The following is a 22,487-nucleotide window of genomic DNA, read 5'->3' as shown; positions in this document are numbered from 1 at the left end:
GAACTGTGGTTTTTTTTTAGCCCACTGTGAAACAGTTAATATTGGTACAGACTGTTTTGAGCTTTCCAGTCAAATTTTTTTGGAGATTGCAATACCATTTACTACTTAGATAAATTATCAAAAGATTTTGTACATGTTTTTGTGATAAAATACACAGCAACTGCTTTGAACAGTATTTGAGATATGCTATCTTGGATGACTAATTACATTTTGCATTATCACAATACAACATCTGCCATGTATTGAAATGGAATGAGCATACCATTCTTACAAAACACTTGTATCTTAAGGATGCTCTGCATTGTGCCTGCCCATATATCTCTCAGTTATGCATTTGACTAAACTAGTATTTGTCAGTGACTATTATTCAAGCTACTGTTCATTTGCTCAATATTAAAGGGAAACAAGTTATTTAAATAAGTGTTTCAATTTAAATTTAATGCAGTGCTTTTTCAGAATAAGTCATAAAGTATACAGTGACGCAAAGCAGCATGGTCTTAAAGATACCTACATTTATGATACAGGTAGGTGATATACACAGTCAGTCTTCTGCCGATTTATTTTGACCCTACAATTTCCTCTTTTTTGGGGGGGGATCTTCCAGCTCAACTGGAATAAGGGATGGAATCAGGTGCCACGAGTCTTCATTTGCAACTATTCAGGAATTTTCCCCTATTATAACCCCTTTAGTCCAGACATTGTAATGACAGTCGTCCTGGGATCATACACACAACTCCTTCTGGAACTCTGCAATAATGGGCCCTACATCTGACCAAAGAGGTATCACTGTTTTGCAATGACCGACTGTGCCCCACCCCCAGTGGCTGTGAACAGACTCTGCAGCATCCCCAACCCCAGCTGTCCTGGAAAGTGGAAGACCTGAGCAGGGAATTGAATGCAATCACTAAAAGCTGGTCCTCTATGCCACTTTTTCCTTTTACTTATTTAGCTTAGTTTTTCTGAAGCCAGATCTGGTGTGCCCCCCTATCAGGTCTGGTTTTCAGGATATCCACAAATCTCTCATATGCATATTCATTGTGGATACCCTGAAAACCATATCTGCTAGGGGGCATGCCAGAGCCAGCTTGAGAAACAGATCTTACTTGACCCTAAGCTCCCAAACATTCCCTCATTGGACTATCACACCTCTAAACTCCCATCCCTTTAAATTCTCCAGTATATAGTTAGTCTAAACGATAAACTAGCATTTCCAGATTACTTTCCAATCCCAGCCCTTGCTGGAAACATGAACCCCAGCTGGTGCTGTAAGCAGGAGTTGCAGCAATGTGTACAAAAGGTGGGTTTCTGAAAGGAAACAATTATGGATTATAAAAAATGAGTGAATGTTAATTCAGCTGGTCACAAGTTTCAAACTTGTGTTATGACCATATTTTGTGTGTTATGGTATGTCCAATCCAAGGCTCTTATCTAGAAGTTATCAAAAAGTGTAGCTGACAACTTAAGAAAATCACAGAAACTATGTTGTAATAAAGAACTTCCTTGAAAAGAAGGGTGTGACAGGTACAGAGAACAGAGTAGCATTTTAGCATTCACTCTTACAACATACAAGACATCGTGAATGAGTCAAAATTACATTTTTAGGGAGAGTTACAGCCCACTGCCTTTCTAAAACTGACCAGCATGATCTAGACAAAAGCAGTGTGCAAAGCAAGAGATATAAATTCTCTTATAGGATTAATCCAGCTTGTAGGTTTAAAAATTTCTCTGTTAAAACTTCCAATTCCATGATATTTATTTTAACCAAGATCAAAAGGCAATAACATAAGCAATATTAAAATATGGACAAATGCAGATGTAAAAGCTGACATGTTTATACAAGTAACAATTACATTTCTTATATCTACTAATATATGGACATGTTTTATGTAAGATACTGGCAGCCAATAAATTTGAATTAAAGAGTTTAACTTTGTGTGAAGAAAGTTCTTCCAGAAGTAATCTCAGTCAGCTGATTGGAAATGATCTTCTGACTCTGCAAGGTAGTCATCAGTCTTGGCTCACCCCAAATTGGGGCTGTGAGCCAGGGCTTCAAAAAAAGCACTTAAAAGGCTTCTCCAAGCAAGTCAGAGTATGAAGTCTTGGGTTGCCCTGCTGTCATACTATCTGCCTTGACAACGATCTCTGATGTGGATGACTAAAATATATTGCTGCAGCTACAGACATATTTGGTGTCTCTGTTTTAACCTGAGGATATTACAACACTTCATTTATACACCATCCACAGATACGTTAATGTGCCAGGCAATAGTTAACAGCAGGGTTTAACCTCAGCAGCCCTTCTGAGTAATATCCGCTCCTGATGATTTCGTTATATTCAGTGTTGTGAACACCTGTAAAAGTACAACAGACAACATGCTAAAAACATTACATTTACTACTCAAATATGGAACAATATGTAGGACTCCATATATAACTACGCTCATCTATTACCTGGCACTACTCCTAAGCAACACACAACTTTCTATTCTAAACAAAAACAAAACACTAAAATCTGATACCAAGTCTAACTAGAACATTGTGATTTTATTTTAAATAGCAAGAAAATGTGAATATTAAAACAATTTGAGCATGTTTTCTATAGAATACATCAGACAGTTACCAACACCATCCGTGTGTTATTTTTCTCAAGATTATTACAGTGGTGGTAAGGAAAAATTATACTTATCTGATAATTTCCTTTCCCTTAGTCCTGCTACACCAGTCCAGAATGATTGGGTTATGTTCCCCTTCCAGCAGATGGAGGCAGATCACACAACTTTTTCTGTGACATCACTATTTACATGTGGTACACGACAGTTATTAAAGCCAGTATTCCCATGACAAAGCAGTTTTACACTTTTAAAAATTAACCTTATATTAAAATTTGTATTTAAAGATTCTTTTCAAAAGTAACTAGAAACATTTAGAAGATGAACATCTAATATTTCTGAAATAAACTTTAGTAATGTCAAATCATGATTTTTTTAAAATTTCTGTGCCCAATAACTAAAATCTGCAATCAATTATTTTCCTTCCCAGGTGGGTTTCTGGACTTGTGTAGCAGGACTAAAAGTAAAGGAAATCATCAGGTAAGTATAAATCTCTCCTTCCTTTCTCATCCTCCTGCATCAGTCCAGAATGGCTGGGAAGTCCTAAAGCCCAATTATCCTGAACTGGATGATATGATGGTATAGCCACCGCTTCTAAGAGGAAAACTGAACTCGTGGAATGGGCTCTGATAATTTCTGGAGCCTGTCATCCCTGTAATATGCATGCTGAAGATATAGTTTCCTTAATCCACCTCGCTAAGGTTGCTTTTGATGTTGATGCACCTTTCCGTGGTCCTTCAAATAAAATGAATTTATCTGATTTACAAAATAAATTAATATTTGATAAAGGTACATCATATATCCAGACACCTCAAACTTTTTCCCTTCACATTTCTCCTTTGAAAAAACCATTAGAGATACAGACCGATTTAAATTAAATCCTGAAATCACTCAGTGAAAGTAAAGGAACTGGACAAATTATTACTAAATCTTGAATAAAGTTTAAAATGGATCCCTACAGGGATCCTGAATTGCCTGAATCTCAGAAATACACCTTGCTGACAATACTGCAACCAGAAAGATGATCTTTAATGTAAGATCCTAAATAGGTGCATGCTTTAGTGGTTTGAAAGGTTCTGATACAAGAGCTTTTAGTACCAAATCTAGACTCCACTATGGTACAATTGCTTGAAATGGGGGATGTAAACTTTTGACCCCCATGCAGGAAACGAGTAGCCTAGAGGTTAGAGCAGTGAGCTATGATCCGGGGAGACCAGAGTCAAGTCCCACTGTTGCTCCTTGTGACCTTGGGCAAGTCACTTTACCCTCCATTGCCTCAGGTACAAACATTAAGCCCTCTGGGGATAGGGAAATACCCACAGCACCTGAATGTAATCCGCTTTGATGGTGTAAAAGTGCTGAAAAGTGGAATATAAAAGTCTAAAAAAATAAATCTCTCTGTAACATATTGCTGCCACCTGAACTTTTAAAAGCTTTAATGCTAGATCCTTTTCTAAACCTTTTTGTATAAAGCTTAAAATATTTAGTATATCTGCCTACCAAGGGGATAACAATTTTTACAATGTTCCTCAAACCCCACATGTGAATTCTTTCTTTTAAAGAAGTAGAAACTATAGAGGAAGAGGATTTGTTTTGTTTTTAAATGTAATCTTGATTTTTCAAGAGCAATGTCGTAAAATTAAATTGAGACATGTCTTCCATTACTATTGGACCCTGGAATAAACGACCTCAGGAACCAGAAGGGTTTAGAGGGCAATTTATAACTTCATTAGGTATGCGTACCATGGTCTCATTGGCCAAGCTGGAGCCTTTAGAACAACCTGACTTTTCCTTCTATTTTTGTCAGGTCTATCAGTAGTAATGGAGAGAATAAATACATTAAATCCAGTTTTGGCCATGATTAATCAATGGAGCTTAAACCTTTGTTTCTGTGTTTTTTGCATTAACTATGATTTTTTTTTTCCATTTTTGTGAGTTGCCATAAGATCCGAGGTATGCCCCATCAATTAACTCTCTTTTCAAAAGCCTCCTGACTGAGTTCCAATTAGACTAGATCCAAAAGAGTTCAGCTGAGTAAATCAGCTTGTACATTTTCTTGATCTGCAATGTGTAGTGCTGAAATTTGTAAAAGATTTCTCTCTGCTCAACTGAACAAGAGATTTGTCTCCTCTGATATTCCTTGACTTCAGGTTCTTCCCTGTTTATTCACATATGCTACTGCAGTTACACAGAACTCTCACTATTCTCTCATTCACAATAGGTTGAAAGTGGTAAGTATACTAATCTTATTGTTCTGGTTTCTAACCTGTTGATTGATCAAGTAGCTTCTTTCCTTGACCATTTATTCTGAAAACTTGATCTTGGCAATGTGCACCCATCCTGTTAGACTTGCATCTATGGAGACTAAAATCCAAAATGGTGCTTCTAGGCTCACATCTTTTAATAGATTCTTTACCTCTGACCACCTAATCAGACTCTCTCACACTTGAACAGGAAGGAGGAAAAGACAACATGCGTGGTCTTGAGTTTGAAAAGACCAACTGGAAAGGAGAGAATTTTGTAGAGGTTGCATGTGAGCTCTGGACCATGGCACTAGATCTAGAATTGCTGCCATTGTTCCTTGAAGTTGAAGGTAGTCCCATGCTCTTGGAGCTCCTTGTATCGAGAATTTGTTTAACTGGTTCTATTATCTTGGTCACTATTTGAAATTATAAATATGCAGCCTTCCATGGTACTGAATAGGTTGCCCAGAAATTCCAGAGACTGGGAAGGGATAAGACTGCTTTTTGCATAATTATCCAGCCTTAACTTTCTAATTGCACCTGTTGGATATTATGATGCTTTCTTGATAGCATTTTGCTCTTACCAATCAATACAAGTATGAATGAACCATAATCCCATCTTTTCTTAAAAATGCTGCCACCACTATTACTTGCCAGGTACTTGTAGCCTGGATTGGCCATTGTTGGAAACTGGATGCTGGACCCTAGGTCTGACCCAGTATGGCAATTTCTTTTGTTCTTACTTTGGTGATGATAGAGGTCTTTAAGGTCTTTAAGATCATGAGAGGTCTTGAACGAGTAGATGTGACTCAGTTATTTACACTTTCGAATAATAGAAGGATTAGGGGGGCATTCCATGAAGTTAGCAAGTAGCACATTTAAGACTAATCGGAGAAAATTATTTTTCACTCAACGCACAAAGCTCTGGAATTTGTTGCCAGAGGATGTGGTTAGTGCAGTTAGTGTAGCTGGGTTCAAAAAAGGTTTGGATAAGTTCTTGGAGGAGAAGTCCATTAATGGCTATTAATCAATTTTACTTAGGGAATAGCCACTGCTATTAATTGCATCAGTAGCATGGGTTCTTCTTAGTGTTTGGGTAATTGCCAGGTTCTTGTGGCCTGGTTTTGGCCTCTGTTGGAAACAGGATGCTGGGCTTGATGGACCCTTGGTCTGACCCAGCATAGCAATTTCTTATGTTCTTATGAATGTTTTTGGAGCTGTTGCTAATTTAAAAGGGAATGAATTGGTAATGTTCTCTCATACAGAACAAATATTTTTCTGACAGAAAATACAAACAAAAAACAAACTTTGAAATGTTTGTATGCTAATGCCAGAAGTCTAAGAAGTAAGATGGGAGAATTAGAATGTATAGCAGTAAATGATGACATAGACTTAACTGGCATCTCAGAGACATGGTGGAAAGAGGATAACCAATGGGACAGTGCTATACCAGGGTACAAATTATATCGCAATGACAGAGAGGAGCACTCGGGAGGAGGTGTGGCGCTTTATGTCCGGGATGGCATAGAGTCCAACAGGATAAACATCCTGCATGAGACTAAATACAAAATTGAATCTTTATGGGTAGAAATCCCTTGTGTGTCGGGGAAGACTATAGTGATAGGGGTATACTACCGTCCACCTGGTCAAGATGGTGAGATGGACAGTGAAATGCTAAGAGAAATTAGGGAAGCTAACCAAATTGGTAGTGCAGTAATAATGGGAGACTTCAATTACCCCAATATTGACTGGGTAAATGTATCATCGGGTCACGCTAGAGAGATAACGTTCCTGGATGGAATAAATGATAGCTTTATGGAGCAATTGGTTCAGGAACCGACGAGAGAGGGAGCAATTTTAGATCTAATTCTCAGTGGAGCACAGGACTTGGTGAGAGAGGTAATGGTAGTGGGGCCGCTTGGCAATAGTGATCATAATATGATCAAATTTGATTTAATGACTGGAAGAGGAACAGTAGGCAAATCCAAGGCTCTCGTGCTAAACTTTCAAAAGGGAACCTTTGATAAAATGAGAAAAATTGTTAGAAAAAAAACTGAAAGGAGCAGCTACAAAAGTAAAAAAATGTCCAAGAGGCGTGGTCATTGTTAAAAAATACCATTCTAGAAGCTCAGTCTAGATGTATTCCACACATTAAGAAAGGTGGAAAGAAGGCAAAACGATTACCGGCATGGTTAAAAGGGGAGGTGAAAGAAGCTATTTTAGCCAAAAGATCTTCATTCAAAAATTGGAAGAAGGATCCAACAGAAGAAAATAGGATAAAGCATAAACGTTGGCAAGTTAAATGTAAGACATTGATAAGACAGGCTAAGAGAGAATTTGAAAATAAGTTTGCTGTAGAGGCAAAACTCACAGTAAAAACTTTTTAAAATATATCCGAAGCAGAAAACCTGTGAGGGAGTCAGTTGGACTGTTAGATGATCGAGGGGTTAAAGGGGCACTTAGAGAAGATAAGGCCATCGCAGAAAGATTAAATGATTTCTTTGCTTCAGTGTTTACTGAAGAGGATGTTGTGGAGGTACCTGTAATGGAGAAGGTTTTCATGGGTAATGATTCAGATGAACTGACCAAATCACGGTGAACCTAGAAGATGTGGTAGGCCTGATTGACAAACTGAAGAGTAGTAAATCACCTGGACCGGATGGTATACACCCCAGAGTTCTGAAGGAACTAAAAAATGAAATTTCAGACCTATTAGTAAAAATTTGTAGCCTATCATTAAAATCATCCATTGTACCTGAAGACTGGAGGATAGCAAATGTAACCCCAATATTTAAAAAGGGCTCCAGGGGCGATCTGGGAAACTACAGACCGGTTAGCCTGACTTCAGTGCCAGGAAAAATAGTGGAAAGTGTTCTAAACATCAGAATCACAGAACATATAGAAAGACATGGTTTAATGGAACAAAGTCAGCATGGCTTTACCCAGGGCAAGTCTTGCCTCAAAAATCTGCTTCACTTTTTTGAAGGAGTTAATAAACACGTGGATAAAGGTGAACCGGTAGATTTAGTATACTTGGATTTTCAGAAGGCGTTTGACAAAGTTCCTCATGAGAGGCTTCTAGGAAAAGTAAAACGTCATGGGATAGGTGGCGATGTCCTTTCGTGGATTGCAAACTGGCTAAAAGACAGGAAACAGAGAGTAGGATTAAATGGACAATTTTCTCAGTGGAAGGGAGTGGGCAGTGGAGTGCCTCAGGGTCTGTATTGGGACCCTTACTCTTCAATATATTTATAAATGATCTGGAAAGAAATACGAGTGAGATAATCAAATTTGCAGATGACACAAAATTGTTCAGAGTAGTTAAATCACAAGCAGATTGTGATAAATTGCAGAAGACCTTGTGAGACTGGAAAATTGGGCATCCAAATGGCAGATGAAATTTAATGTGGATAAGTGCAAGGTGATGCATATAGGGAAAAATAACCCATGCTACAATTACACAATGTTGGGTTCCATATTAGGTGCTACAACCCAAGAAAGAGATCTAGGCGTCATAGTGGATAACACATTGAAATCGTCGGTTCAGTGTGCTGCGGCAGTCAAAAAAGCAAATAGAATGTTGGGAATTATTAGAAAGGGAATGGTGAATAAAACGGAAAATGTCAATGCCTCTGTATCGCTCCATGGTGAGACTGCACCATGAATACTGTGTACAATTCTGGTCGTCGCATCTCAAAAAAGATATAATTGTGATGGAGAAGGTACAGAGAAGGGCGACCAAAATGATAAGGGGAATGGAACAGCTCCCCTATGAGGAAAGACTAAAGAGGTTAGGACTTTTCAGCTTGGAGAAGAGACAGCTGAGGGGGGATATGATAGAGATGTTTAAAATTATGAGAGGTCTAGAACAGGTAGATGTGAATCGGTTATTTACTCTTTCAGATAGTAGAAAGATTAGGGGGCACTCCATGAAGTTAGCATTGGGCACATTTAAAACTAATCGGAGAAAGTTCTTTTTTACTCAACGCACAATTAAACTCTGGAATTTGTTGCCAGAGGATGTTGTTAGTGCAGTTAGTATAGTGGTGTTTAAAAAAGGATTGGATAAGTTCTTGGAGAAGTCCATTACCTGCTATTAAGTTCACTTAGAGAATAGCCACTGCCATTAGCAATGGTAACATGGAATAGACTTAGTTTTTGGGTACTTGCCAGGTTCTTATGGCCTGGATTGGCCACTGTTGGAAACAGGATGCTGGGCTTGATGGACCCTTGGTCTGACCCAGTATGGCATTTTCTTATGTTATGTTCAAGCTTTTGATTTTTTTTTTGAGTTCTTCTCTGAACAAAAGTTTTCCCCTAAAAGGAAGCTTACAGTGTGTTTTTGACAAAGAATTAGTCACCCACTGACAAAGCCAGAGTAGCTGAAGCTAGTGACTTTGAAGAAGTCTCTATAAGATGTCTATAAGGTATCTGAAAAACAAGCTGCTGCTGATTCCAGTTGAGTTGATTCTTCATTTTCCAGGAGATGCTGGACTGCTAACTATCAGGCCGATACAGTAAAGCGCGGCCGCGGTTACCCGGTTTCTAACCCACTTTGGACACACAATTTGGACATGTAAGGTGAACCCGCGATTCAGTATCCGGTTTTACGTGTCCTTACAGCTTGCCGAAATGGACGCGTATCCGTCTCCGCCCACCGCATGTATATATGTTATGTTAATGATCGATTTAGCTATTCCCTGCGATACAGTAACGTGCGCCCAGATTATCGCCTTTTTAACCAGCTTTGCCGCGTCTTTAACCTGAATATTTACCACCTACCCTGACCCTGGCGTTAGTGTGGTAATTACCGATTATGTTCCCCATTCAGCAGCAGAGGCCGCTGGGCCACGCTCCTCTTTTGTTGTTATTTAGAGCTTCAGATCCTGGACTGCTCGGCGGGGAGGGGTAATAGGCAAGGAGCGACAGACGGATCGCATTGCCTCCCCCAATTGGAACCGGACTTCGGGACACTAACATCGAACTGCCAGTATGCCGCCTGCAGCAGCTGCTTGGCTTGATCCGCCGTGCACCCCATCGCCAGCACGAACTGGTTGATCATGACTTGGTGCCGCAGCTCCTCCATATTCACCAACATGTCGAAGGAAAAGCGGAGGGGGGGCGGGGGGGAAGAACCGAGCAGGAAGGCAGCAAACAATAAACGAGCAGAGGCAAATGGCGGCCGCCAGCACCAGAGAGAGTGGGAGAAGGGGTGCAGGGGTTGAGCGCCCGGCTGGACGTCCAAGCCGCGACCTCTAATGTCCGACCGACGTCCAAGGTCGCGGCGTCCTTTCATGGACCTTCCCGCTGCCTTGAGCGCCCAGCTGGACTTCCAAGCCAGATGTCCGAGGTCGCGGCTTGGACGTCCAGCCGGGCGCTCAAGGCAGCAGGAAGGTCCATGAACGGACACCGCGACCTGAGCGTCAGAGGTCGCTGGTGGATCTGAGTTGGTGGCAGGAGGGGGAGGCTCGGGACCTGGACTGTAAAAAAAAAAAAAAAAAAAATCAATCTCGGGCTTTTTTTTTGGAGGTGTGATGCGCGTTCTGAGGGGCCGGGGAGCGGGCTGGCCTGCCGGCCCCTCGGCCTGACCATGCTGCTGTGCTGTGCCAGCCCAGCGTGGGAGGAGAGCCCCTGGCGGGAGAGAGCTGCAGGGTAATCGCTTCTGGCGGGGGGAGGGAAGGGGGCCGTGGCGGGCGGAGGATCGCGGCTCTGAACTAACTTCGCCCGGGAATGGAGCCCTCTGCTGAGCTTCCTGCCGGCGCCTGGATTAAGGACCCCCTCCCCCAGCCTGTCCATGGGGGTCTTCTGGAACGGGCTCCTTCGGCAACCTGGAGCCCGTCCCGCCCGACTTCGGAGTGTGTGCTGGCACAAGTTGCCGCCACTGCCGGTGCAGCCGCCGCCGCCCCCCATCCCGACCGAGGATCGGCCACGCTGCACAAGTTCCAGCTCCCCTACCAGGTGACTCCGTGCAGGGAGAGCGGACCCAGCCAGGGGAGAGGAGGTTGGAAGCCTTGACCCTGGAACTGGAGAAGGAGCTGGAGCTGCACATGAAGAAAGAGAATTTCGGTGAGTAACAAATGTTCATGGACCTTCCCGCTGCCTTGAGCGCCCGGCTTGGACGTCCAGCCGGGCGCTCAAGGCAGTGGGGTCTGTAGGAAAGAACCATCCACTTACCTGGTGGAATGACATTTCAAATGACATTTGTAATGACAGATACCAGCGCACCCTGGATACTGTATAGGCGCTGTATACAGTATACAGTAAGATGGATTGCGCACGCCTACCGGTTCATTGACGCGCTTTGGACGCCACTTGGATTTGCCTCTAATTTGAATACTGAATCGAGCGGTATGTGAACCAAAATATGCACGCGTCAAACGAGGGTGCGCCCGGCACTGCCGCATTCTTTCTTACGCGTCCTTACTGTATCGGCAATTTGTAATGAAAATGCTATTGAGAACACGTTATCTCTCTAATTTCCTATCCTGTGGATCCTTAAGTGCTACAACTCCTTCCAGAGGGATAGTGTTTTTTTAGTTAATGCTGAGACCATACCATCATGAGGAAGGATATATAGCTTTGAGATGGACTTTGGTCTTCTGTGTCCAGACTCTGGTGACTCTCATACAGTAAATAACATTTTCTATTTCAGAATGAAGGGGAAAAGCCCTTTAATAAGCTGATCCCAATCTGGGGTTTTGTCCAATTTGTTGTCCAAAATTCTAAGATTAAATTACTTGAGAAATTAATGCTGCAACCTCATCCTTATGGAAGAGTCTAAAAACTGAATCTTCCACTCCTTCAGACTGAACTTCCCTTTCCTCAAGAGAGGCAGAGCTACTCCCCTTCCTATAGATCCTCAAGGTCCATAAATAGAGACTCAAGAGGATTGTGAAAAATCTACTCTGATGTATCAATTTGCAGAGTCATTTTCAATGTGGAGGCAAGCTGGGCAGAGAGGTGATTGCACCTGCAGCTCATCTGCCACTGCAGGAGACAATGGTGGCTTTGCTCCAACATTGGCACCTTATTAACACAAAGGGCTTTTAATATTTAACACTTACTCTCTTGAGAAGAGTTAATATGCAGTTACTATCAAAATTCACTTAAATCAAGCCCATAGAAAAAAACTTTTTTTGAGAGAAAAATAAAAAGAGAATAGTAGGGATGTGCATTCATTACGGCAATTTGTGCATATCTCACAGATTTATAGTACATGTGCAAGAATGGATGGTATGCAAATAACTCTAATAAATGTGTATACTGTTTTACACACATACTATAAATCTGCGAGATATGTGCGTACCACATGAAGCAATGCACATCCCTAGAGACTAGAAAGGGAAACTAATTTAGATGCTCAACTTTTTCCTTTAAATCCTTCACATACATTCCCCTTTGAGGTCAACCAAGACTCTCAATGGGACTGGGAGCTTACACATCAGGTCTCACAAACTGAATCAGACAGATGCTTGGCTAACAGACAGTATATAAGTTGTTGATAAAGCTTCACTTTTTATCTGAGCTATTTAACTCAAAAGAAATAAAAACAGTTATGGAAATTCTTGCTGCACTACCAGTATGTTTTCCATCTGCTTGAGGCTTTACTGGTTTTAACTGTCCTGTATTATATGTAAATAGTGATGTCCCAGAAAGTCAGATGATCTGTATTCATCTATTGGAAGGGAAACATAACCCAATTGTTCTGAACTGGAGTAGCAGGATGAGAAAGGAAATTATGTTTACATGATGGCACACAAAACTCAGAATTCTGCCTCCTACAAAGATTACTTTGGTTTGCTGAGGAGGAATGAAAAGGATTTCTAAGGGGATATATATCCATTTCATAGTACATATTAAAGACAAAATACAGAAAAGCAAACCACCAGCTAATTATTACTTTTCAACAGTGGTCACTTTGTGACTGCTGAGCACATGTGTCGGGCCACTTACCTCTGCACATGTCGGGTGTATGCCAATTGTGTCATCAAGCACCTTCTTGGTAAGACCACATTTGATGGCAGCACTAAAACCTTGGGTAACTTCTCCAGCATTTGGACCAAGAACATGAAATCCTACCACTCTGTCCTTAAAAATGTAAAAACTTCAGTCAGAATATATCAAGAGGGTAATTTTATAACAGCCTGCACATATCTATTTATAAAAGGGAATGAACATAGGTACTTTCGTTTTGAAAGTTATCCCACCAAAAGTACTCATACACATTTATACCTACTAGTTTATGTGCATAGGCTTTTGGTGAAAATTAATGGGGCGGATTTTAAAAGCCCTGCTCACGTAAATCCGCCCGGATTTACGCGAGCAGGGCCTTGCGCGCCGGCTCGCCTATTTTCCATAGGCCTGCCGGCGCGCGCAGAGCCCTGGGACTCGCGTAAGTCCCGGGGTTTTTTGTCGGGGGCGTGGCCGATCGACGCGGCGTTTTGGGGGCGGGACGCGGCATTTCGGGGGCGTGGCTGCGCCCTCCGGAACCGTCCCCGGGTTGCGTCTCGGCGCGCCAGCGGCCTGCTGGCGCACGTGGATTTACATCTCCCTCCGGGAGGCGTAAATCCGTGGACAAAGGTAGGGGAAGGTGAGGGGAGGGCGAAAGAGTTCCCTCCGAGGCCACTCCGATTTTTTAAAAATCTACCCCTATATGTATATTTTTGAAAATATGAAAGTAGGTACGTAAATACAAACCCTCTCCAACTCCACTCCTGGGAGCACCTCTGCTCACTGCTGGTAGTCTTATGCATGTACAGGTCATACATGCACAGGTTTACCTGCATAATAGGTTGGCAATTTTGTAAGGGCCACTTCTGCGGTTAATACCATTTTAGCCAAAGAAATGGATTTTAAAATTACCCAACCATACACAAAAAAGGTGATGCTAAAATTTTTGGCTCAGTGATTCATAAAAAATTATCTAAAGAATATACATATCTATATAAAAGAGGGAGTAAGAATGGGAACATTCATATAAACACACTGCACTGAGGCAGAAAGGAATCACTAACATGTATTTGATGTTCTGACATTGGGGTTACGCTAGGCATGCTTAGTCAAAGTTTCAGAAACTGACATAAGTTCTCCATGCCAGGCTTCATCTGAGGTCACCCATGTGTGAGAACTACCATCCTGCTATCCTAGAAGAACATCTGTTACAGGTAAGCAACTTTTCTTTACAGATAAAACTTCTACCATTCCACAAAAGCAAGTTTGCTTACCGTAAACGGTGTTTCCGTAGATAGCAGGATGAATTAGCCATGCTGTCATGGGAACTGTCCGTCAGGCCCGGGAGGCGGAGCTTCACTATTGATGTCAGAGCTTTGCTCTGAGGCTGCGCGTGGTTTCCCATGCTGGAAAACGACTCTCCTCAGTCTGTGATAAAGCAAGCGTGGTCGTGTAGAGAGAAGTTGATTGGACAAGGAGGTGGGAGGGTCAGCATGGCTAATTCATCCTGCTATCTACGGAAACACCGTTTACGGTAAGCAAACTTGCTTTTTCCCGTCGATAGCAGGGCTGAATTAGCCATGCTGTCATTGGAGTCCTAAGCTCCCGTCACACTATATTAACATGTTAGAGTTTATAGTTCAATGGAGTGTGATGTAATTAAGTGTCCATCGACTTAGTAGTATCTGTTGCAAATGCTTGAAGAAGGGACGGGCCCAATTTGGCATCATTGGTTGTTTGTTGATCTAAACAGTAACGGGCTGTAAAGGTATGAAGGGAAGCCAAAGTGGCTGCTTTACAGATGTCCAATGGTGGAACTTGTTTGAGGTGAGCCAAAGATGCAGCCACCGCTCGTGTTTGATGTGCTGCTGGGCGTGTAGCTAACGACTCCTTTTGCTTTGTATAGCAAAATTGAATGCATTGGGCAATCCAACTGGATATGGTCCGTTTCGCCACTGGAAGGCCCGGTGCATTTGGGTTAAAAGAAACGAAAAGTTGTGATGGTCTAGTAATGGATTGCGTTCTCTGCTTATAGTAAGCTATTGCTCATTTGCAGTCCAATGTATGCAACAGCTTTTCATGTTCTGTAGCATGAGGGTTTGGGAAGAACATTGGTAATTCAATAGATTCAAGTGGAACGAAGAAACTACTTTTGGAAGAAAGGATGGGTGTGGTCGCAAGAGTACCTTGTGGTGGTAGAATTGGAGATACGGGCTATAATGTACTAGGGCCTGTAACTCACTGATTCGAGGAGCTGATGTGATAGCCGTCAAGAAGACTACTTTCCACGTGAGGTACTTGACGTGAGCTGCATTAGTTGCTCCAGGACCAAGTTGAGGTTCCAAGGCACCAGAGGCTTTGAGACCGGAGGGTGAAGATGAGTAAAGCCTCTCAGGAAACGTGACACCATAGGGTGGAGGGAAATAGGTTGTCCTTCATGCGGTCTGTGGAAGGCCGCGATCGCACTGAGATGAACTCGCACAGAGGCTGTAGCAAGGCCTGACCGGTATAATGTATGAAGGTAAACCAGGAGACGCGTCGGAGGACAGGACAACGGGTCTAGTCACTCAGTAGCACACCATAATGCATAGTGTTTCCATTGGAATTGATAATTTCGGCATGTAGGTGGTTTCTGCGAGGCTAGGATTACCTCCTGAAGTGTGAGGGAGAGACCTTGTTCCGAGAGAAGGATCCGTTCAACCTCCAAGCTGTGAGATGTAGAGAGGCGTGGAGGGATGGAACAGCGCTCCTTCGTATTGTGAAAGGAGATCCGCATGAAGTGGCAAGCGAAACAGTGGTTCCGTGGACAATTGGAGGAGGCCACGGCTGACGAGGCCACGCGGACGCTATTAGTATGAGCTGCGTGGCATCCAACATGCACTTTTGTAGGGTGCGTGTGATCAGCGGAATGGGAGGAAAAGCGTACATTAGCGGTTCTGTCCAGGGAAGGAGGAATGCATCTTGGGCTTGACGTATTTGGCTGGGCCACACTGAACAGAATCGGGTCACTTTCCTGTTGTGTTCTGTGGCAAAACAGGTCGATTGTCGGCCGTCCTCACCTGTCGAAGATCAGTTCTGACACATCTGGGTGAAGGGCCCACTCGTGTGGGTGGAATACTCAACTCAATTTGTCCGCTTGAGTATTGGCAATCCCTGGAATATAGGTAGCCTGCAGGTGGATAGCATGGTCGCAGGCCCATGTCCAGATGTCGAGGGCTTCTTTGCAGAGGGTCCAGGATCCCGAGCCCCCTTGCTTGTTGATGTAAAACATGGCCACCTGGTTGTCCGTGTAACCATGACGTGGTGACCTTGGAGGTATGGGAGAAAGGTGTGTAATGCGTAACATATCGCCCTGAGTTACAATAGATTGATTTGAAATCGTTGTTCGTGCTGGGACCACAGGCCTTGCGTCTGCAAGTGGTCGAGGTGAGCCCCCCAACCTTTGCGCGAGGTATCAGTCGTCAGCACTGCATTGGGAGGCAGAAGGGTGAAAGGTGCTCCTCTCGTCAGGGTTAGTCTCTTGAGCCACCACTGGAGTTCGGAGGCCACTGTCTTTGTGAGTAAGACTTTCCAATGGAGTGGTTGTGTGTGTTGGTTCCACTGGCGCTTGAGGTTCCACTGTAGCATTCGCATGTGCAAGCGCGTGTGTGCGACTGCGTGGATGGATGCCGCCATATGTCCTAGGCCACCAGGACCTGCCGGGCTGCTGGAGCCCGGGTGGCCTCTAGACAGCGGAAAATGTGTGGCATTGTTTGTCTGCGATCCTGCGGAAGGAAGACTCCGTGTTTCGAAGTGTCCAGGAGTGCTCCAATGAACTGGAGCCGCTGCGTGGGTTGTGTGATTTTTGATAGTTGACAATCAGACCTAGACGATTGAGGCACTGAATTGTGTCTGTGAGGTGTAGCTGGAGGGTCTTGGGATTGGATGCTACTAGTAACCAATCGTCCAGGTAAGGAAAATGATGATCCCCTTCTGCCGGAGGTATGCCACTACCACTGCCATGCACTTGGTGAACACTCTGGGTGCTGCTGACAGTGCAAACGGAAGTACCTTGTATTGAAAGTGCCGGCCATTGACTTGGAAGGAAAGGTATCGCCAAGAAGACGGGTGCATGGGAATTTGAGTATAGGCATCCTTGAGGTCGATACTGCACATCCATGCATTGCGATGAATCAGGGGTAAGATGGATTTGAGAGATATCTTGAATTTTTCTTTGGTTATGTATTTGTTGAGGTCCCGGAGTTCCAGGATCGGGCGGAGGTCCCCGGATTTCTTTGGGATTAGAAAATACAGGGAGTAGAATCCCCTGTTGTGTAGGGGGATTGGGAGGCGGCGGATCGCTTTTTGTTGTAACAAGGCGGTCACTTCCTCCTCCAGTCGATGTAGATTGGATCGGTTTTCCCTGCTTGACAGTTGAGGGAGGGGTGGGGGTGTGTGGAACGGAATTTGGTACCCCTGCTGTACTACCGCCAGGACCTATTGGTCCAAAGTGATGGACTCCCATTGTTGAAGGTGGGATGGGAGGCCTCCTGTGAATACCCTTTGTGATGGTGGCATAGGTAGTTCTAAAAAGACTGGTTTGGCTTATTAGATGATGGCTGCTGTTGACTTTGCGCCCGTTGCGGGCGAGGACTCCCCCGTCTATTTTGATTTGGAGCGGGCTGTTGGCGGGGAGGCGGCTGATATGGCTGTGGACGATAGGATGCATAGGGTCGGAACGGCAGTCTTTGGAACGGTTGCCGTCTATACGGGGCATAGTATCTCTGTGAAGAGGGATAAGCGTGAGGTGCAGTGAGCGATTGCACAGCTACCGATTGTTCCTTGAGTTGGGCCACCGTTTCCTGTAATTTTTCACCAAATAAATTGTTCCCCCGACAGGGGAGGTTGGCCAATTTATCGTGGACATCCTCTCGTATTGAGCTGGCTTGGAGCCACGCCAGACTGCGTGATGCGATTGCGCTGGCTGATACCCAAGAGGTCGTTTCGAAACCTTCATAGATGGTTCGAAGTAAATGCCGAATCGCCTCTTCCATATCCTGTAAGGGGTTGGCGTCTGGGAGGGATTGTTGGTCGTCTTTTAGGCGTTGCACACATTCAAACAGGTATTGAACCAAATAAAATTGGTGATGGTTAATCCGTGCACAGAGCATAGAAGCTTGGTAGGCTTGCTTGGCAAAGTCGTCCAAAGGCCGGAGATCCTTCCCTGGGGGAGACACGGAGTACAGCTTGGTCTTTTTCTCTTTCCCCATTGCAGATTCCACGACTAACTATGCATGTGGTAGCTGGGGATTTGTATAATATGGGGATTTTTCAAGTCGATCTTCCGTGACACTGGTGGTAAGGTGAAAGGGGTATCCCACCATTTTTATAGGACTGAGTCCAAGACCGTATGTGGCGGCAAAGCTGTAGGTTCGGCAGGTAGGTCAACGATCTTTAAGAGATCCAGTGTATCTGATCTCGGGTCTGGAAGCTTTTGAATAGGCAGGTTGAGGACCTTCCCCATCTTCTCCAAAAGCTTCGGATATGTCAGGTCCTCCGGCGGGGAGTAAGGCTCTGCCGGGCCTTCTGCCGGATCCGAAGGATATCCCGTGGATGAATCAGGAGAAGTATCCGATAAGTCTGGTAGGACGGTGAGGGGGGATTCCTGTTGTGGAGTTGCCAACGGTATCGGATCTGGTGGCAGTACAGTCCGTGGGGGCGACTCCAGCTGTGTAGGGGAGGGTGTCGAAGGATGTGGAGAACCCGCCCCGGTAGCCGGCGGAGGTGTCGGCATGTGGAACGATGCCTGTATAACCTCGAAGAATCCAGATAACGCTAGGGACAGATTCATAAATGCGTCCTTGGTCTGCGGGGGCATTGCTGGTTTCTGGGCTGGGGTCGGTGATCACACCGGTACTGCTGCTAAGAGAATATCTGCATCTCGTCTTTCAGTCGGGGAACGAGAAGTCCGAATCTCTGATGGCAATTGGCGTTTTTTGGTCAGTGGCTCTTGTAAAGAACTGTAGTCTGATCGCCGATGCGAAGCCATTGATAAATCTGAGTAGACTCTGTCGGATGAGTGAGAGGACGATGGAGATTGTGACGATAGAGTCTGTGGTTCCTCCTTCTCAGATGCTGAGAAAGCAGTCGAAAACAGTTGGAGCCTTGGCTCCACCATGTGAGGACGTTTGTGGGCCCGAGATTGAGGCCCATGTGTCGCTAGCTGAGTTTGTAACTGCTCTGTTTATGCAGTCCTCGCGGCACTACAGTGGGTGCTGGTGGTGGAGCGCCGTCCCTGTGTGGCGACGTAGCATGAGAGGAAGGACCCACTGACTGTTGGCCAATCACCTTGCTCCGTTGCTTCGGATGCGTCGTCGACTTGTGTGTTTTGTGAGTTGTCGACTCGTGCTCTGTACGCATCGTTTGCATCGTTGACGCATGAGCCATATGCATCGTCTGCACCAGTGTCATTGTTGACGTGGGAGCCCTATGTTGAGCCGTAGAGGTGACCCTCTTCTTCCTTTTCGGCGCCGCGTCGTGCACCGGCACCATATGCGTCGGCCCCTGCGTTGAGTCGGTTCTACGCGTCGCCTCGATCGGCACCCTTGTGCGCCGCGTCACGTAGTTCCACTACGGTCAACGCTCCCGGATCTGGAGTGGCTCGAGGCCTCGACGCTGTCGACACTTCCAGGTGTCTATGTTGCGATCTGCTCGGGTCGCGTCGTAGCCGGTCCTCAGCCTTGCGTCGTTTCCTCTGCTCGTGGTCCGACTGCGCAGAGTCGGATTCGACCGACACTGCTCAACGCTTCGGTGGGGTTGTCGGCGCAGTCGGTCCCGGGGAAGAGCGTGCTTCGGAGGGGGGCACATACGAGCCACCCCGACCTGTTTTTAAGGCCTCCATCTTCTTGGCCCTTTGCCTCCTTGCTCTTGGGGACATCCGTCCGCAGGAGGGGCACGAATGCATCGGGTGGTCTGGGCCCAGACACCGATAGCAGCAGTCGTGGCTGTCGATGATGGACATCATCTTCCCACACTTACATGGCTTGAATCCTGATGGCCGGGGTCCTTCTTTCCGGCCACGATCCGCCATTTTCCTGTGAAATCGCTGATTTTTCTCTTTTTTAATCTTTGAAACTGAGGAGGTCTGAGGCTCCACGTGCGATCCCGCACGTGGAAAAACAGACTGAGGAGATTCGTTTTCCAGCGCAGGAAACCACGTGCAGCCTCAGAGCAAAGTTCTGACATCACTAGTGAAGCTCCGTCTCCCGGGCCTGATGGACAGTTCCCATGACAGCATGGCTAATTCAGCCCTGCTATCGACGGGAAACAAACACTCCACCTTCTAATAATAATTTTCACACAAAACATTTACAAAAGGAATGTAATGTAATGGTAGAAGTTTTATCTGTAAAGCAAAGTTGCTTACCTGTAACAGATGTTCTTCTAGGATAGCAGGATGGTAGTTCTCACACATGGGTGATATCACATGAAGCCTAGCATGGAGAACTTATGTCAGTTTCTGGAACTTTGACTAAGCATGCCCAGCGTAACCACAATGTCACGTGTCCACGTTACGATAAAAATATTAAAAAATAGGAGAATCCTAACTCTGTGGAGTGGCGGGTGGGTTTCGTGAGGATTAACATCCTGCTGTTCTAGGAGAACACCTGTACAGGTAAGCATCTCTGCTTTCTCCTAGGACAAGCAGGATGGTTGTCCTCACGCATAGGTGAATCCCTAGCTACAGTCTGACCCCAATACAAAAGGGGATCAAAAGGCACCAACGGACAAAACAACCGTAAGAGGGGGAAGACAGCCTGAACCCAAACAATGGGCCCCAGGCAGGGACAGTTGGGTTCTACACCTCAAAGAGATTCCTGAGGACAAACTGGCTGAATGTACTGTCAAATCAGCCATCCCTATCCAGACAGTAGTAGGAAGTGAATGTGTGGAGAGAACTCCACATCAAAGCTTTGCACATCTCCTCCATGGGAACTGCACACAAGCAGGCCACCGACATTGCTATGGCTCTGACAGAATGAACCTTGACATGACCCCAAGATGCAGTTTCCGCCTGGGCATAACAGGAAATGCAATCTGCTAACCAAATGGACAGTGCCTGTTTGACAACGGCAACTCCCAATCTATTTCTATCAAAAGAAATGAAAAGTTGGGTGGACTGTCTATGGGCTTTTGTCCACGCCAGATAGAAGGCTAAGGCTCTCTTGCAGTCCAAACTGTACAGTGCTCATTTGCCTTGGTGCAAATGGGGCCTTGGAAAAAATGTTGGCAGGACAATTGACTGGTTAAGATGGAAATCTGTCAACCTTAGGCAGGAACCTAGGGTGCAAACACAAGACCACCCTGTCATGAAAAAAAAACTTATAGTGTAAGGTGGATATATACACCTTACACTATTTATTTATTTATTTAACTTCTTTTACTATACCGATACTCAAGACCAGGTCTTATCGTACCGGTTTACAATAGAACAGGGGGAAAACCCAATTAACATCTAGGTAGAAATGAAAACTTACATTAAAACAGGGAGCGTAAAACATGGAAGATAGGGCAGAATTAAACTATAACAATAAGGAGTGATAAATATAATCAACAAAAAACAATAAATTAGTAATACATAAACAGAGATTTATCCTCAGCGGTTATTAACATGGTATGTCCGGTGGGAGGAGTGGAGGGGAGAGGGATAAGGGAGAGGTTGAAGGTGGATATATAAGGTGGATATATATATATATATATATATCCACTATAAGGTGGATATATAGTGGATATATAGTGTAAGGTGGTGGTCACCTCAGCATGGACCCTGCATGCTGAGGTGACCACCACCAAAAATATGACTTTTCAGGTCAGGTACTTCAGGTCACTGGAATGAAGTGACTCAAAAGGAACTTTCATCAGCTGAGATAGCACCACATAGAGGTCCCAAGACACAGCGGGAGGCTTCAATTGAAGCAGGCCCCGTATGAAACATACAATTATAGGCTGTACAGAGATGGTGTACCATCTACACCATGGTGGTATGTGCCAATCGCACTCAGATGAACTCAGAGTTGGTTTTCAAGCCAACCTCCAATAGGTGCAGAAGGTAATCAAGCAGTTTTTGTGTGGGGCAGGAGAACAGATCTAAAAGCCTTCTGCTCACACCACATGGAAAACCTCCTCCACTTCAGTCCGTAGGACTTTCTAGTGGAAGGCTTTCTGGAAGCCACCAGGACCAGAGACATATCCTCTGAGAGAATGAGCAGTTGCAGAATTAACATCTCAACATACAGGCTGTGAGCAACAAAGGCTGGAGGTTGGGATGTCGCAACCTGCCTAGGTCTTGAGTGATGAGTTCTGGGAAAGTCCCCAGACTGATTGGTCTCTGGATGGACAACCCCCGAAGAAGTGGAAATCAGACCTGTCTCAGCCAATGAGGGCTATGAGAATCATAGTCCTTCTATCCTCGTGAAGCTTCAAGAGAGTCTTCACCTCTAAGGGAATCTGAGGATACGTATACAGAAGACACTTGCCCCAAAGGGGCAAAGGCATCTGAGGCTGGTTTGCCTTTTGTTCTGTACAGGGAGCAGAAGACAGTCACCTTTCTGTTGCAGGGGGATGCAAACAGATCCACATCTGAGCTCTCCCAGAGGTAGAAGATTTGGTTCGCTGCCCCTGGTCCAGAGACCACTCGAGGAGTCTG

The 22,487-nt window shown here is 44.7% G+C and overlaps 1 protein-coding gene across 2 annotated transcripts in view; it reads right to left on the bottom strand.

Moving 5' to 3' along the window:
• Positions 1 to 417: 417 nt before the first annotated feature.
• The window catches only part of TXNRD3 (thioredoxin reductase 3), a 166,220-nt gene continuing 144,150 nt past the window's right edge, over positions 418 to 22,487 (bottom strand). For both annotated transcript variants that reach the window (XM_029601336.1, XM_029601337.1), the window contains 2 exons: positions 12,806 to 12,940; positions 418 to 2,351 (listed from right to left, as the gene is read on the bottom strand). In XM_029601336.1, coding sequence (XP_029457196.1) covers positions 2,289 to 2,351; positions 12,806 to 12,940 — 198 coding nt within the window. In that variant the 3' untranslated portion in view covers positions 418 to 2,288. The remainder of the gene's footprint in view (positions 2,352 to 12,805; positions 12,941 to 22,487) is intronic.

The sequence above is a fragment of the Rhinatrema bivittatum genome, chromosome 4 (genome assembly GCF_901001135.1).
Source record: "Rhinatrema bivittatum chromosome 4, aRhiBiv1.1, whole genome shotgun sequence".
In the NCBI taxonomy this organism is placed as follows: domain Eukaryota; kingdom Metazoa; phylum Chordata; class Amphibia; order Gymnophiona; family Rhinatrematidae; genus Rhinatrema; species Rhinatrema bivittatum.
The sequence above is the reverse complement of the archived record's forward strand: the minus strand, read 5'-3'. Positions and strand labels throughout refer to the sequence as shown.